The 17,985-nt window shown below is 41.4% G+C and overlaps 1 protein-coding gene and 1 pseudogene across 2 annotated transcripts in view; one reads left to right on the forward strand and one right to left on the reverse strand.

The window, feature by feature from the left end:
* The window catches only part of UBE2E1 (ubiquitin conjugating enzyme E2 E1), a 75,457-nt gene that overhangs the window by 55,858 nt on the left and 1,614 nt on the right, over window positions 1-17,985 (reverse strand). The window contains exon 3 of one of the 2 annotated variants that reach the window (XM_038570712.1): window positions 14,187-14,237. The exons of the other annotated variant lie outside the window; for it this stretch is intronic. Coding sequence (XP_038426640.1) covers window positions 14,187-14,237 — 51 coding nt within the window. The remainder of the gene's footprint in view (window positions 1-14,186; window positions 14,238-17,985) is intronic. 2 annotated transcript variants of the gene reach the window in all.
* LOC119865370 lies at window positions 4,345-5,143 on the forward strand (annotated as a pseudogene).

Raw genomic sequence — 17,985 nt, forward strand, 5'->3', positions numbered from 1 at the left:
CTGCATCAGGCTCCCTGCATGGAGTCTGCTTCTCCCTCTACCTGTGTCTCTGCCTCTATGTTTCTCATGAATAGATAAATAAAATCTTAAAAAAAGAAAAAGAAAAAGAGAGTCAGACACTTAACTAACTGATCCACCCAGACACCCCTCATAATCATGTGTTTTAACGTGCAGTTATGGCAATACAGAATTTCCTCCCAATACATATAAATGTAAAATAGCTATATTTAAAGTAGCAATAGAGGGGATCCCTGGGTGGCTCAGCGGTTTAGCGCCTGCCTTTGGCCCAGGGCGCGATCCTGGAGTCCCACGTCGGGCTCCCGGGATGGAGCCTGCTTCTCCCTCCTCCTGTGTCTCTGCCTCTCTCTCTCTCTTTCTCTATCATAAATAAATAAATCTTTTAAATAAATCTTTTAAATAAATAAATAAATAAATAAATAAATAAATAAATAAATAAATAAATGTAGCAGTAGAAACCCCTGCATCTACACAGACTCTAGCAGTATGGCCAGACAAAACAGAAACCAATTTCAAATTTCAGTTCTAACAAGAATTGTGTCCTCAACATATCATTTATTTTAGGACTGGTCTGAAAAAAAAAAAAAAAGGACTGGTCTGTATCACTTGACAATGTTTACTATGTAATAAACACTTCAGATGTGAAAACGTCTCAGAATACTAAGCTACAAGGAGAATCATCTTCTGAGGAGGCTACCAGTCTAGCTGAAAAATGATGCTATGCATTCTGAGGACTTTCACAGAAGCAATTACTCAGAAAAAGGACCAAGGCCAAAGAAGTATCACATACTATTAAGTAATACATGATACTGTTATCTTTACTGCTAGTCTCTGCTCACACATTACTATAATCACTTAACATATATTTGTTTTGAAATATTTACTTAGATTAGAGGAAAGTTATCCTTCATGTTTATAAAAATATCCTCCTGGGTGCTTGTTATAAAACAAATGTTTTCTTTTAGAGTCTTTGATGTATACCAATACCACATCTCCTTTTCTTTAGGATAAATGTATTCTAGCAGTCTACTAAGAAATAAAATTTTATAAAGCCAATTCCAATAAATTACCTTGAAAAATTGAGATGTAGTCCCATAGAAGAAGAAGGATGATGTATAGTAGAAGAATTTTAAGTTATCTGGGGAGCAAAGTTCCTGTGCACCCAAACACTTGTGACTCCACAAGTTCTCATTTGCTTCCCCCAGGCAATGCCTAACACTTCTGTGATTCCAACTAATCCTCTGAACTTTAGGGATGTCTCCCCATCCTGAAAATGTCTTAATTCTACACTCGATGCTCCCAGAACTTTGTAAGACAGTCTGAGTCACTGCCCTGCCCAAGCAGCCCAATCTGGCTCCCTCCATCTTGCCCATGACCTCCAGCACCAGGATTTGAGCCTGAAGCTTCATGTTATACAAACAAAAAACGATTTCTCTAAGTCATTAATTTTAACGCAGAATTTGTCAGTTATTTGAATAAGAGGTACCATAAATAATTACTGCTCTAAATAAGCATACCAGATGATAACCTCTAATGATTTGAAAATGTGAAAAATATCAATCATAACCCACAGAGCCCACTTCTAAACAAAATTAATGTCAATGAAATATACCATATTTTTTGAGACTAAAAATGTAAAGTACTACATGAGGGCTTTCCTGGTGATGTGGATAAAAAGACACCAGTCTTTGATCACTTAGGATGTTCATGCATCACATCCTCCAAGTCCCCCACACCCAAATTTAAATGGGAATCCAGCATCTGAATTCTTACACACAAGCTATTGTGTACACATACTGCTCTGATGGGAAATACTAAGATAAACATTTGCATCATGCGACATTTTCTTATATGAAACCATTACCCACATTCAACAATGACTCTAGGTATCCTACTGTCCCCTGGCTTACTGTGTGTAATTTACAAGTATGTGTTTTGAGAAGACCGATCTCAGAAAAAAGGGACAATCTTAATTATCATGTTACACAGGACCAAGAGTACTTGGTTAATATGAAACAATGTAATGTGACTGGTAGGGACGAGTGGCTCAGCAGCTGAGCATCTGCCTACAGCTTGGGGCGTGATCCCAGGGTCCTGGGATCAAGTCCCACATCGGGCTCCCTGCAAGGAACCTGCTTCTTCCTCTGCCTATATCTCTGTGTTTTTCTCTCATGAATAAATAAAATCTAAAAAGAAAAAAAAAATGTGACTGATAGATGATTAGAAAAATGATGCTTATATAATGATGCTTTAAGAGCTCCAGGTAAGTTCAACGTAAAGCTTCAACAAAATAAATCTTAAAAGGATGAAAAAATGGAATATGAATAACTTGCACTGTATTAAAAGTAAACACATATACCCACTTATTGTCATGCACTTCTTAGTGTGAAAAGTACAAAAGATCAATGCAAACCAAAGCATGTAAAAAAATTTAAGGATGGCAGCAGCAATTTACTGATTTTCCAATTTATCCACTCCCTAGTATTTTCAAAGTAAGTCCTGCTGAAGGGATTTATCAAGATGTGATATGTGAACCCGGCACTATTTATGTTTGATACCCATACTACAACATTAACCATAAAGATGACAAAGGACTTGAATTTCGTAAAGCAGAAGTTAGCTTTTTTCCAGTGGGGGGGCAGGGGAGAGAGGAAACCTCCCAAAATCCTTTGAGAATCCACTAAAAATGAGAGACACTCCCTCAAGAAAAATAATTATACAATGTTAAAAAAGTTCAGCCTTAAAGTGTAAAAATCTGATAACTAAATCATCTCCTTCTGGATAAACACAAAGAAATTTTCTAATTGGGGGGGGGGGGGGCGCCTGGGTGGCCTAGGCCATGATACCAGGGTCCTGGGAACCAGCAAAGCCCTGCATAGTCATCATTATGTAGTCCATAGTTGTCATCATGTAGTCGGACTCCCTGCTCAGCAGGGAGTCTGCTTCTCCCTCTGCTTGTACTCACTCTCTCAAAATCTTTTTCAAAAAATCTAATTGAGAAGGATAGCACAAACATCTTTTCCTTCTTAAAAATTATCCCCTCTTTTGCATCGCCTAATCTACATTAGATCTGTAAAATCCAGTGGTTACTTGCTGGTCTTTCCCTACCTCACAGTGTTATTTCAGCGTTGATGTCCACTCTACCTCAAAACACTTGCTACTTTCTGACATTACTCTCTTGATTTTCCTTCTCTCTATCTCTCAGTCCCCTCTGTAGGCTTCTCCTTCAAACTACACAACCTCTGAACTAGAGGTTCAAGCCTGCATCCTGGGCCCTCATTTCACTATACCTTTCTTCTCTCAATGAGCTTGAGGGAGTCCCCAGAAAAGAGCCTCTATATATGTATGTCTCCCAAATGTATATGTATCTCAAGCTTATGTGCATAACTTGAGTCCAAAATATTCCTCTGAGCTCCACCAGTATCTAACTTCTATTTTCTATTTGACACCTTCTTTTGGATACCTCATTGGTATCTATCTAAAGCCTAACATATACACAAAGAGCTCATTTTCTATGCTGCCCTCTTTCCAAATACATACACACAGAGGTTCTATTCCAGTCTTGCTCCTATCAGTAAAACATGGCCATCACCTACCTAACTGGTAAGACCACAGAAACTTGGGGCCATTCTTGGTCCTTTTTCTCACTTCCCACATCCATTGCATTCCATCAACAGGTATTCTAACCCCATCTCCACTACTGCCATCTTAATCCTATTTGCCATCACCAGTTGCTTGGAATAGAGCAATACCCTCCTTTCTGGTCTCTCTTCTTCCACTCGTGCCTTCCAATCAGCTACCTTCCACACAGTATGGAAGGTAGGAAAAGAGTTTTAAGTCACTACTGAAATAATGTTACTTCCTTGCTTCAAAGCCTTAAATGGCTTCCCTCTGTTCTTAGAATGAAATCCATACTCCACTTTGGTTTACATGATTCTGCATCACATGGTATTCCCCACATTTCAGGGCTTCAGTGTCCGTGCTTCCCTCAGTCTAGGATGTTCTTATACTTTTCACAAGGCTTTCTCATCTTTCAAGTCTTTGCCTAAATGTCTTTAAGCCTTCTCCAAATAACCTCCCTACCCCAATTATTGTCCATCATTGCACTCTTAATTGCTCTCTTACTAGCTACACAACTTGTAGTTACATATTGTTCTACCTGAGTACTGTCTATATTGCCTACTAGAATTCAAGTTTTAGGAGGTTTGAAACTCAGCATGGGGAGTTAAGGCTCAAGCTGCTGTGCTGCCAGAAGAGGAATGGGGGCTCAGCATCCTATCCTCGCTCCAGGCCAGGCCCTGCCCTACCTTACTCCTCCTGGTTGAGATGGGCTCAGCCAAGAGCACACCAGTCACTGCAGCATGGCCTCTGCTACACAACAAGCTTCTGGCGCAAGTGGTGGAACCCCATTTACCTCCTGCCAGCATCCTGCACACTCCCATCCCATAGGAGAGCTCTCCACAGCCAAATGTACCACCAAAGGAGCAGTTGGAAGGTCCTAATCCAATTCAAGACTCAGATCCCCACTCTTCTACCCTTGGCATTGCATGGACACCTATGAAGACCAGTAGTGGAGAGCCTCCAAGCCCACTGGTTAAACAGCTGAGTGAAGTATTTGAGACCAAAGGCCCTAAATTGAATCTTCTCCCAGAGCCTGTTCTGCCCCTAGAGGCAACTTCATTTTCTGAATTGGACATGCCTCCAGGTACACCTAGTTTTCGCTTGACAACCAGATGCCACCCTGGGGCCAAACCAAGCTCCCCTCCAAGCAGGTGTTCTCCAAGGAGCATGCAGGACAGCCCTCAGAAGCCCCTATAACCAGCCAGGGCTTGGACAAGCCCTCAGAAGACCCTGAGACTCCCCAATCTTCAGATTCTAAACACGAAGATGGTAAGTAAATGGCAAGTTATTAAGGAGATCTTCCCTTACCACCCTGACAACTCCCTCAGAACTCTGACACCACTCAGGCTAAGTGGCCTTCTCCCCTGAGTGAAATGTTAGGGAGCTAAAGGAAGCGGCCACTCTGGGAACTGGATGACTTATGAAAACTGGAGGCTGAGTGTGGGAGGAGGGCCAGGACTAGGACAAGGAAAATCAGTACTTCCCAAACTTGGTAGAGAACTAGGCTGTGAGTGGCCCCAGTGGTAGAATCACCAGGGGCCTATGATACTGTGTCCTCTCAACCTCTTCTTTCCCTGGGAGACTAGAAAGGCTTGTTGTCATCAACTCCCCCCTTAACTACCAGCTCAGGGACTGAGTGCTTTCTTGAGCTTTGTGTCTCACGTGTTTCCTGTATATTAAAGAAAGTGTTTTAAAAATAAATAAATAAAAGTTCCCACAAGCCAGAAGCCAGATCTGTTTTAGTCATCTGAGTAGCACAGAGGACTCTCATATTTTAAATCAATATAATCTGATTTACTTATGCTTTTGCCACTCTTGTACATTACTTCCTGAGTATAATACTGACTTTAGTAGTCTAAAACTTTTCTTTAAGATGTGAGAGAAAGAGCATGTGCGCATGCAGTGAGCATGAGAGAAGCAGAGGGAGAGGGACAAGTAGACTCTCTACTAAAATTATGGCTAGGCTCAATCCCAGGACCCTCAGATCATGACCTGAACAGAAGTCAGAGCTTAACCGATTGAGCCACCAGATGCCCCTACGTAAAATTTTCTCTAAGTACAATTCTTCCAAGCTGCTCCGTTGATATTTTAAAATGTGCTTCCATGCCTTTTTCTACGGAATTTATTAGGATCCATCCCACATCAATTTTCCATCTATTAACTAAATAAAAACGCCCAATGTCCTGATATTACACATAATGATCATTTCAATGCTAGTAGACCCTATTAAGACTCTCCATTAGTTATTAATATTTAAAATTTAATACTGACACAAGTCAGTACTAGAATCAAGTCAGATCTGACACCTGTGGCAAATGTGATGTTGAATGCTATTTAAGAGCTTGATAATACAGTCCCTTTATTTTGGCCTGGCCTTGCCCTTTGTCATATTCAGGTTCTTTAGAAAGCAAAAAGAATTCAGTTTTTGACTACTCTGTTAACTGATGTTTAGTGAATATGCTACCCCAGGTAACAAAACCCCGTGACAACTTTTAATTATATTCTGCGTATGAAAACTGTTGGCTTCCTAGGGCTTTTCTGACTGGGCTGAGATATTACCTTGGCCTTCCACAGGTTTATCACCTATGCAGTGCAGCACCCGACTCTACAAAGCAACCTATAATCACTTGCATATAAGTTTCAAGAAAAAAGCCATGAGCATACAGCAATTCCTGGATTACAATTTTCCAGCAAAGAGCACTGATGAGCTTCTTAGCCTATATAGTAGGAAGTTTCCCAGAGGATTAGAGGCATATTCTGACACCAGTTACTAGGTCTTTTGTTTCACTTTACAGCATGGCTGCATAAGAAAGGCTGAATAAGAATGGGCTTATTATGAAACCCTGTTTCACTCCACTGATGATGGGGAATGTGTCAGATGTCTCAGGCGGGTGCCAGCATCTCTAACATAACTGACTATCTGGAATAGCTTTAGAATTTGGGGGAACATCACTAGGAAGTCCAATTTACTTAGCACCCCTAAACCCACGCTCACTTGTTGGCAAACAGTAATTTTATCAAGTCAAAACATGGTAACCAAAGGTACTGGTATTTTCTTTATACATCTTCTCAATCTAGCCCACAGCACTGATCCCGTCTTTTGTATCACACTGCAGTCCAGAGCCCCTCTGTGATTCCGAGAAGGTGAAAATTGCCAAAACGGCTTGAGTGCCAAGTCAGAAAGACTGCCAGCAACAGACAGCTGTAAAATGTGACAGCAATTTCCCCAGCTCTTTCCATTATTTTCTGAAGAGGGTAATGAAGACATTCCATTAAGCCATCAGACTCAAATTAGGTTTTTGTGTCTATGTTTTAATTTAACAAATATGTATTGTGTATCTTCTCTTTCTTGGACAAGGTAGGGATGGCAAAGATGTAATCCCTGCTCTCAAGGAACTTAAAATCTACCCAGAAAGAACAAACCAAGTAACAGTGATGACAGACAAGCACTGCTTCTTTTTGTTCTATACAAGTAGCTGGAGTGTTACTGAAGGACAAAAATGCTTCCAATCCTTTACAAACTGTCACTCTGTCAGAAAGCCCCAGGCTTGCAGCCTTTCTAAATACATACTCTCCACTTATGACCTCAGTTTCACATCCCATCACCCTCTCTAAAATCGTTCTAAAAACATTACGGTATCTCCCTCCCTCAAATATAAATATAAATATAAATATAAATATAAATATAATCTCAAACTGTAAATATTGTGGTGCCTGGGTGGCTCAGCTGGTTAAGCATCTGACTTCCCAGGTCATGATCCCAGGGTCCTGGGATCAAGCCCCACATCAGAGCCTGCTTCTCCTCCTCCCTCTGCAGCTACCCTCAACTCGTGCTCTCTCTTCCTCAAAACAAACAAAACTCTCAAGTATTTACTGAGAGCCTACTAAGTGGCAGCAATACATTAAGCAGTGTATATGGTCAACAAAACAAGTAATTAAACCTTGGAAAGAGGATCTATCTAATCCCTCTGCTCCCTCAAACTAGTTCCTCTCCCTGCCTTACTGACTTCTATTAATGGCACTACCATCTTCCCCAGTACCTAAAGAACTTCTGACTCCTTTCAAGTCCTACATGTCTAAATCAGTGGCCAAGTTCTCTAGATCCCACTGCTTTCCACCTCATTCTCCTCTCCACTTTGATGGCTGCCACCTGTCCCAGGCCCACCTAGCCTCCCACCTGGATTACTAGAGGTCTCTCCCAGTCTCCAGCTTCCCACCAAACTCCACTCAACCCCTGCTCTGTTTCTATCCAGATACTCAGTTCTAATTGGATTAGACTTCTAGTTCAAAAAGGTTTGTGAGGGCAGCCCTGGTGGCTCAGCGTTTAGCACTGCCTTCAGCCCAAGGTGTGATCCTGGAGACCAGGGATCGAATCCCATGTCAGGCTCCCTGCATGGAGCCTGCTTCTCCCTCTGCCTGTGTCTGTTCCTCCTCTGTTCCTGTCTCTCTCTCTCTCTCTCTGTCTTTCATGAATAAATAAAATCTTTAAAAAAAAAAAAAAAAAGGTTTGTGATTCTCCAAAGCCTCAGCCTGACAATGAGGAGCACAACCTTTATCTCTCACTGCTTACTCTTCTACTCCTTACTCTCAGCCATAGGGTTATTCACTCTTGCCTAAATAGTGCTCTCTGAGCCTTCCTCTACTACAGAAATGTCTCTTACTCTTCCCATTCCACTTCTCATTTCTTCCAGGAAGCTTTCCCAGATATCTAAGTGTTCCAGACACTACTCACACCTGGGTCAAAGCAATCTCTCAATGCTCTGAACCTTTGTAAGATGTAATGTGCGTTTATTACTTTCTAAATAATATTCTCGTTTCCGAATACTATTCAAGATCTGTACATGCATTTTTTACCACCCTACTTGACAATGACCTCCTTGAAGGCAGTTTTCATGTGTAACAGGGATTCAAGGTTTGTGACAAGAATTCAATATTAGTATCCTTTACAAGAATCCATAAAAACTGTGAAATGTGGCCTTATTAAGCTATAAAAATTTTTTCCTCAAAATACTGTTAACATTTAAACAATGGTATAGGGGTTTTCCGAATTCTTTTTTTGGTGTGGTAAAATACGTAAAATTTGCTATTTTAACCATTTTAAAGTATAACATTCAATGACATTCACAATGTTGTACAACCATCACCACTATTTCCAAAACTTTAATCACCCCAAACAGAAATCCTGTGCCCATGAAGTAATAACTCCTCCTTCCTCCCACCCCCCAGCCCTGGAAACCTCTAATCCTCCACATCTCTATGAATTTACCTATTCTAGGCAACTCAATGCAACTGGAATCACAATATTTGACCTTCTGTGTGTCTGGCTTATTTTACTTAGTATTAAACTTTTCAAGGCTCATTCATACTGTAGTATGTATCAGAACCTCATTTCCTTTCGTGGCTAAGTAATGTTCCATTTTAAATACCACATTTTGTTTATTCATTCATCTGTTGATGAATACTTGGGTTGTTTCCTCTTCAGGACTATTATGAACAGCTATGAACACTGACAAGAATCTGTTGGAGTCTCTGTTTTCAATCCTTTCAGGTTAAAAAAAAAAAATCCTTTCAGGTATACACTTAAGAGTGTAACTGCTAGGTCATATGATAATTCTTTTTATCTTTCTGAGGAACAATAACAGTATAGTTTTACAATTCAGACACATGGTCTTTTGGTAAACACAACAGCCACAAGAAGTCCTACTCATTTAGTAAGCAGTTCACTTCTGGATAGATTTCCTTCTTTCCTACCTACTCAGGCCCTTGGTGATTATCTAATTTCCAGGAACCTGCCCCTGGTTTGGTGGCTATTCTGAATATGCTTTCACTCCAGTCTCCTGGTTTCTCGCTGTTTTTCAACACTGCCTTTATGCACATGAAAGCAAACACACTGCACTGGTAACTCTCCAAATGAAAATTATTATAAAATGCAACATCATTCAGATACTGAAGTCACATTGATATCTTTAATGCATTTGATATCAAATGGATGAAAAACAAAGAAAAAAGATTTTTTTCAAGTGAGATACAGGATTTTATAAAGGACTTCTGTTGAACTTATTTCTTACATCCAAACAACCATTTAAAGCAAGCTAAACTTCAAAAAGATATACAGGTCTTTACTACTGCAAGCAAAGGATCTCTTTTCCTTCCAAGATTAGCAGCCTGGGATTTCTAAATTGACATCTCATTATTACTACCACCAATTTCAGATTTTATAAAACCAGAAAAATACAACAATGTACATTCACAGAGTATCTGGAAGGATACACACAAAACGCAAGTTAGCTCCAAGTTAGAAGCTCTCTCCACAAAGCAGCAGGACCAGAAAAGATCACGAGGTGGATTTTTCACTTTTTACTGCACAGCTTCTACATCTCAACTTCTCAAAAACATTCACTCATATCATATATCTTTAAAAATAAAAAAAACAGGGCAGCCCTGGTGGCTCAGTGGTTTAGCGCCTGCCTTCAGCCCAGGGCGTGATCCTGGAGACCTGGGATTGAGTCCCACATCGGGCTCCCTGCATGGAGCCTGCTTCTCCCTCTGCCTGTGTGTCTCTGCCTCTCTCTCTTTCTGATGAATGAATAAATAAAATCTTAAAAAATTAAAAATTAAAAAAATAAAAATTAAAAAACAAGTGTTTGTTTTTATTTTTATTACGCTTGAAATGTTTAATGACTTCTCAAACACATTTGATCCTAAAATAGTAGCTCCAAAAAAAAATCTGAATTTTTAGGTTTCAAATCACTATATGAATAGTTGCTGTATTTTTAAAGATTTTACTTATTTATTCATGAGAGACACAGAGAGAGAGGCAGAGACATAGGCAGAGGGAGAAGCAGGCTCCCTGCAGGGAGCCTGATGCGGAACTCGATCCCAGGACTCTGGGATCATGACCTCAGTCAATGGCAGACAATCACAGAGCCACCCAGGTGCCTCACTATATGAATAGTTTAAGTAAATTCTGCAGCATGAAGGACTTGGGAAAACGTCATTTATTACATACAGACTTACTATCTATAGACATTTACGTCTACAGATTATATAGCTAAACTAGTCAATTTAGTAAAGCTTGAACCCTAGGCTATAAATAACAGGTGCAAAACTGACTCTAGTGGCCCCGAGTTCATCAGCTAAAAAGGCATAATCTTATTTAAATAAAAACTTTTTAAAAATTAAATAAAGAAAAAGCATAATTTTACAATCCAGGATAGGGTATGCTTTAGGAAATCATTATAATAGTTAAGACAGTATTTTTCCCCCCTAAACAAACAGCCAAAATGCAGCGAAAAAAACCTAACCAGGTGCATAGGACATGAGCCGGGAAACTATTATTTCATCTGCATATATACAAAGAACCAAATAGTTCAGCAATACCAAAGAATTTGATTTATACGGCAATACAGAGAAATTTTAAAATATTCACAACATAATTCTGATCACTGAACATAATCTGCACTCTGTTCTTAAAAAAAACTACTCAACACAATATACAACATTAAGAATTTAACTTTATGTGCTCACACATTATAACATACTTAGCAATTGCATTTTACACAAGTTCAGTAACTTTGAAATTTGACAAGTAAAGTGCTAAAATTGCTGGAATGCAAACAGTGCACCTTCAAGAGAAGCATTCTACTACTGATCTGCAATCCACTGTGTATTGAGAGGTTACTTTGTGCCAACTGCCGTATTTTAATAAAGTAACACGTTTAAGTTTAAAACCACAGGCTGAAAACTGATTGAAAAAAGGTCATCCTACAGAGGATTAATACTAAGATACATTAATTGAAAGTCAATTGTTTGACTCATTCAAACATAATTTATAGTTGATGAAATTACACTTTCTGAAGGACCAAGCTATGGAGCCCTCATGCTGAGTAACATCAAAAAGATTAAAAATAAACATGTATGCCTTCAATATGTCATTTAATTTATACACTTTTTCAAAGACTTTATTTGACAGGCAGAGAGAGCACAAGCAGGGGGGGAGTAGCAGGCAGAGGGAGAGGGAGAAGCAGACTCCCAGCTGAGCAGGGAGCCTGAAGTGGGGCTCGATCCCAGGACCCTGAGATCACGATCTGAGCTGAAATCAAGAGTCAAACACTCAACCAACTGAGTTGGTACCCTAATTTATACATCCCCAAATTATCCTCTTCCATCTCAAATAATCTACATTAAAATATTAAATAATTCAATCTCATAAGGTACCAACACAAAAACATAACACCAAATTTAAGTTAGCTGAATATTGGAACTGCTATATGACATTGAGTCAGTAACACTAGTAAACCAACACAACACAAAGTAGAAACCAAAGTTCATATTACCTAAACAGCCGTACCAAAAAACTGTTTTCAGAAAATAATGCAATCTTTATTCTTAAAAGTCACCATAATGTACATTCTCTTGCGAATTAAAGATGCCTAGTGTTGGGCAGCCCCGGTGGCCCAGCGGTTTAGCACCTGCCTTCGGCCCAGGGCATGATCCTAGAGTCCCGGAATCGAGTCCCACATCAGGCTCCCTGCGTGGAGCCTGTTCTCCCTCTGCCAGTGTCTCTGCCTCTCTCTCTCTCTCTCTCTCTCTCATGAATAAATAAATAAAATGTTAAAAAAAAAAAAAGATGCCTAGTGTTTTTTCTGAAATGCAATTTTTTTTTTCAAATGTTTAAGTATGTAGCAGTTTGTCTCCCACAACCAACTACCCAATAGCCATTCAGTTCCGTGCTTCACCTAAGCACCCGTAACATTCACAGGTTTCACTTTGAAGGGGTAATTAGGAGGGTTTTCCAAGGATTAAAGTTCTACACGTTCAGCAGCACAAATCTCTCACACATGAACTCAGTTAAAATGGTGTGAAACTAAAGTATACTTTTCCTATTTTTTAAGTTATTAATCCCATGAAAACCTTCAAAGTGCTTACAAACTTTAAACTTGACTGCACGTATTTGCAAGAAAACCATTACGTTTTGATGAATGTTACTAGTTTTAAAACAAGCTTTAAAAACTTTGTAATTTCATCAGCTAAAGTTGTCTGAACTCCCAAGAGGCACATTGGAAGAGACACAATACCAAACGGGAGCAGTAACTACACAGCATGTATCTACCATGGAGAATGCCCAAGGATCCAACACAAGCGACCAAGGGAAGCTACAGGCTTCCATCTAAACGACAATTCCACTAAGAAAAGTAAAACGTCACAGCCCTACTCCTTACTTATTTCTCCACTTTCTCAATAGTTTAAAGATTCTTAAAAAGCCATGAGAAAAATCCTTAAGACTAATTAAGTGGTTCAGTTACAAACAATAGTTTAAGAGCATTTGAAACTCCCGACTTTCCTTACAAAATGGGACAAAATTTTAGAAAGACTATTCCACACCTGACCAACATTAAGAACATATGTAACCAAAATGGCAATATTAAAGTTTCCATTTAATCCATTAACCATACTTCAGAAAGTTCAGTGTTAACAAAATATTTCATTTAGTTTTTCAACTTGAATATTTCCAACAGGCTTGTTTTAAATTCTACACACAGCCATTAAATATTTTAATTCTTGGTAATTTCTTCTAAGTTTAGAACACTTCTGAAATGTCACATCCCATTCCAATGCTAATCCTGAGAACTGAAAATTAGGTTAAATGTTATACCTAATTTTTGAATTATGAGAGTAATAGATTTGAATTGATCTCCCTTAAATAAATGGCTCTACTACAACATATTAAGTCCTTCCTCACTTCACTCTTGACTTAATAAAATCCAAGTCTTCCACCGTGCCAACAGTAGCAAAATAGCTATTCTAAATAAAATCAAATGATCAGCAAATGCTCCAAAAAGCTGGTATCAAATTGCTTTGAAACTGACACACACACACAAAAAAAAAAAAAACTGACACACACATATGTATAGAGTCTGAAGCAATTTTGAAAAAAAAAAAAAAAAAGAAAGCATCCCCATGGAAGAGCTTAAACCTATAAAATTTCAAAAATAAAACCTTTTCATCAAAGCCACAGATTATTTCCTGAATTGATCTGCTAAAGTCCAACACAAATTTATACATACAATGAAGTCTGAGGACCCGCTGGGTGACTTGACTCTATGCTCTATTAGCTTAACAGAGAGCGTGAGTAACAGATTAAGATGGCAACGCAATTTTCTAAACCAAAATGTACCTGAGTCTCTAAGAACGTTTTACATCATCCCTTAATGACACATCCCAGATCCAGGATCAGGCAAGTGTACACCTTTAAATTCATTTCACGGCTTGGTTTTACACACGGGCAAGTGTCCACGCCGGAGAAATCCATCGCGGCTCCTCAGCCCGGCGCGGACGTGGTCAGAGGCTCAGAGGCTCGTCACGCCGTGACTCGCAGGTTAATCAATTGCAGCTGTTACTTGATGTTACCCCCCCCCCACCCCAAAACAAGCATGAACGAAAGATTAAAAGCAGAAGTTTTCAATGACAAAAAGAACACCCCCGAGATAAAGCTTACAAGAATTTTTTAAAAGAAAAAAGAAAAAAACACGCGAAAGGAGGCTCACCTGCAGTTAGGTGGAGGGTCTAAAGTGATGTCTGCCAGCTCCTTCTGAATCCTGGAGTCGGGGAGGTGAGAGAGAAACACAAGAGACGTGAAGGCGTGGGCAGCCGCCCCGGGGCGCTCGGGCAGCCGCGGAGCGCGGGATCCGCCGAGGGAGGAGCACGGCACAGCCCCAGCGGGGCCGCGGCCCGGGGGGAGGGGAAGCAACTTTCCCCGGCGGTGACTGGCGGCCGGGGTCTCTAGCTGTCACCGGGGAGGGTTCGGTTCCGGCCGAGCCTCGCACACCCACCCAGGCAGCCGTATTTCTCGGGGTTTTCCGTTTAGGAAATCCTTGCGACTTGCGAGGCTGGTCGCTCGCGGACTCGTTGTCCGGGTCGCGTTAGAACGTGCCGGGCACACTCGCCCGCCGCGCGCTCCCCCGCGGGGCGCCCAGGGCCGGGCCCCGCCGCCGCCCCCGCCCCCGCCGCCGCCCCCGCCCGGGCCACCCCGGCACCTCGCGCGCCCCCCCCGGCCGCCCCGCGTCCTCGGTGACGACGCCAACATGGCCGCTCCCCGCGAGGCCCCTCGGGCCCCGGCCGGCCTGCCCGGCGGGTGCAGCCGCGGGCCGCTGGGGGGGGAGGAGGAAGGGGGAGCCCGCGCCGCCCCGCCCCACCCGCGCCGCCCCGCCCGCCTCCCCCGAGCCCCGGGATCCCCGGATCCCCGGATCCCCGGATCCCCAGCCCCCAGGCCGCGCGCGGAGCCCCGGGCGCCAGCAGGCGGCCCGCACAGGTGCACCCAGCCTCCGTCCCGCACCCCGTCGGACTCCCGCACCCCTTCTCCGGACCTACTTTTTCCTGGCGATCCTCAATTCCCTTGGGTCTGCTCCCGTCCTTCCCCTTCCCACGGTGGACACAGAGCCCGGGACAGCCCCCCCCCCCCCCCATCTCCGCACCGACCCACGACTTCACAAAGAGCCCCATCCCCCACCCCTAGGCCGACGCCACCAGGCAGTTCACACCAAGCCCTGGCCTTTGTCTTCTGCTTACCTAGGCGCTTGGAGCATCAATTAATACGACAAAGTTTGAGGCCTTTAAGCCTCTTCCATCTGCTAAATGGTGCCCTCTATTTTTATAACCTTTTTTGCTCCTATCACATAAAACCCTAAAGGGCTATGATACAACCGAAAAAAAAAAAAAAGAATCACAAGGAGGTAGCACGGCAGTAAAAAACTAAACACAAACACGTTCTAAAGCAATCAATCACGATGGATGCTTTTCTCTATCCAAAGGTTTTCTGAGGGTGGGAAGATAGGCTGGGTAGATGCAATGCGGAGTAGGTGTTAGAAGGCATTTGTTTTTTAAGTTCAGAGAAATTAAGGGTGGTGACTGGGGAAGTTCTTTAAACCTTCCTATTGGAGGACACTTCCTGTCCCCTACAAATCTGGTCAGTGTTAGAGGTTTGCTCACAGTCTTTACTGATACCTACTTACATCTGTGTCCTGCTAAATTCTTTTGCTACCAATAAGCATTTCAGTTGAGACATTCCCTAACACTGGGGCAGTTTGACTCATTACTGTATGTTAGACTAGAAGTTTGGAATCTTGGTTTCCTGATTCTTTATCTGCATCTGTTAAATGACTGTACCTTAAGACCTACGTACATAGCCAAAAATATCCTTTACCTGAGCACAACTGCATAAAAACACACACTGCACTTCTCCTTGCCAAACCAGCCTCTACTACACTTTCTGAGAAGGTAGTTACTTCTTCAGCCTGTAATACCAGACAGCTTTAACCACTTCACCTGTACAACTACCATTTGCACAACACTGACAAAAGATTTGTAAGTCACTCATACGTAAGTTTCACAGAATAATTCTTGTCCAGGCCACTCCCACTAGGGGCTTTTCCTCTCCTGTGGACTAGAAAGGAAACCACTTTACAGTATGTAGTTAAGTAACTTTTTGTCTACCAATTCAGACTCCTTTTTTTGTTCTATTTCCTGGTATATGTGCCCCTTCCAAGCCAATGTATTTCACAGAGCAGCTTCTATAGGGTCTCCACTTGATCTTAGCCAAAAGGCTGAGAAGCAATTATAGGGTCTCACTAACATTAATTTCGCCTTTATTCTTTCCTGGATACACTGCCCCCTTTCCATTTTTTGCCTTTACTATTAACCTTAGCTCTGCTTCAACACTGTTAAGTGTATCGTATCTTTCAACACGATATCCAGGGAGCTAAAAACTGATGTTAACTTTATAGGTAAAATTATCCTTGGTAGCTTCCCACCTTTCATTTTTTGTACACCTGCCGATCCCTTTCCTAGGCATTTCCAAATAAGTTTTTTAACTTCCTTATCATAAATGGACAAATTCTGTCTAATGAAAAATCCCCCTCAGTAACTTGCTGACACAAAGGAGACTTTTATATTTGACACCTGTGCTTTTACCCCCAAATCTATTCATGTGCGCCAATGATATACTGGTGCACAAAAAAAATACTAACGACCTAAGGGAAATATCCTGCCTTAGGTCAGGCCAAAAGCTGTTCCAGCATGGGTCAGGGAGCACAGGTACTACAGGTCGTGGTGGGGAAGGGTAGGGAGTTGGGGAGATTAAGGAAAGCCCCATCCAAAGTGGCCTGGGTAGATGCCAGGTTCTGGGAGTACCAACACACAACTAATCAACGAGGGCCAGCTAGGATTCTTTGGAAGCGGAGATGCCATCAAACCATCCCTCTGAAAGAACAATCTTGCTAAGACATCTTGCCATATAACTCTAGATGGCTACACTATTTGGAATAAGCTAAAGCCACTCTCTCATCCCCCCATGGTTAAGTCACCAGAGCACTTTTCCAACTTTTCAAATTTCTGGGAGAATGACAGAACAAACTTTCAAACTCTGAGTTCTAGGCTCACTACTCAGTGGAGACTAAAGACTCACATTCCGTTTTCTTCTACGTTTCTTTTTTTTTAAAAGATACCCCTATTTAATCCACCATTTATCTTCCTTGCTATCTTTCTGGTTTGCCACTTTAAAGTTTAATGACTGTCCACCTGAGAGCAGCAGGATTTATGAAAGGGCATGGGGGTTCCCAGCAATCTGCTATAGATTAAGGGTCATGGAGATCAGAGAATGTTACTAAAGGATCCTCAAAGGAAAAAAAAAAAAAAGTACGTTCTTCCAGAGACCTAAGAGGAAGAGTAAGGAAAATGAGCCACTGCTTGAATTCAACTTGGAAAAAGAACCAAAAAATTTTTACAGCAATATGAGAGGATGTATCATGAAAAAAATGAGTTTCCCTGAAATTTGGTAAAATTGAAGCTTTTAAAGAGAAAAAAAAAAAAAGAATCCCCCCCCAAAATAACCTAGAATACCCATTTTACCTCATCTATGGATTTGCTTGCCTCAACTCTCCAAATCAGAAGACTCTCTTGGAAGTTCTGAGACCATTTTCCACCTATTAAATCTTTTACCCCACTAATAGGAGTTATTCATTATGCAGTTTGTGGAGAAAGCTCTATTCAAAAAAAGATCATAGCGCAACAGGTGAGGAGAAACCAAGATGGTAACAGAATTCGTTTTGATAGAGTTGTCTGGGCAGGTATTAGTAATTAAGTGGGATGACAGCCTTGAGAAGGGTCACACGCTAGTGATTAATAGAACAAGTAATCTGAAATCAGATTTTGGGGGTCACTGATAAAAGTAATGAAGATTCTTACAAACTTCAGCAAGAAATGAGAGGCAAGCCACAACAGCTGCACGTGGACTAAAAGAAAAAAACCAGAGGCAATAGAGTAAAATAATTAAAGCTTCCAAGGCCCTTT

This window comes from Canis lupus, chromosome 23 (genome assembly GCF_011100685.1).
Source record: "Canis lupus familiaris isolate Mischka breed German Shepherd chromosome 23, alternate assembly UU_Cfam_GSD_1.0, whole genome shotgun sequence".
In the NCBI taxonomy this organism is placed as follows: Eukaryota; Metazoa; Chordata; class Mammalia; order Carnivora; family Canidae; genus Canis; species Canis lupus.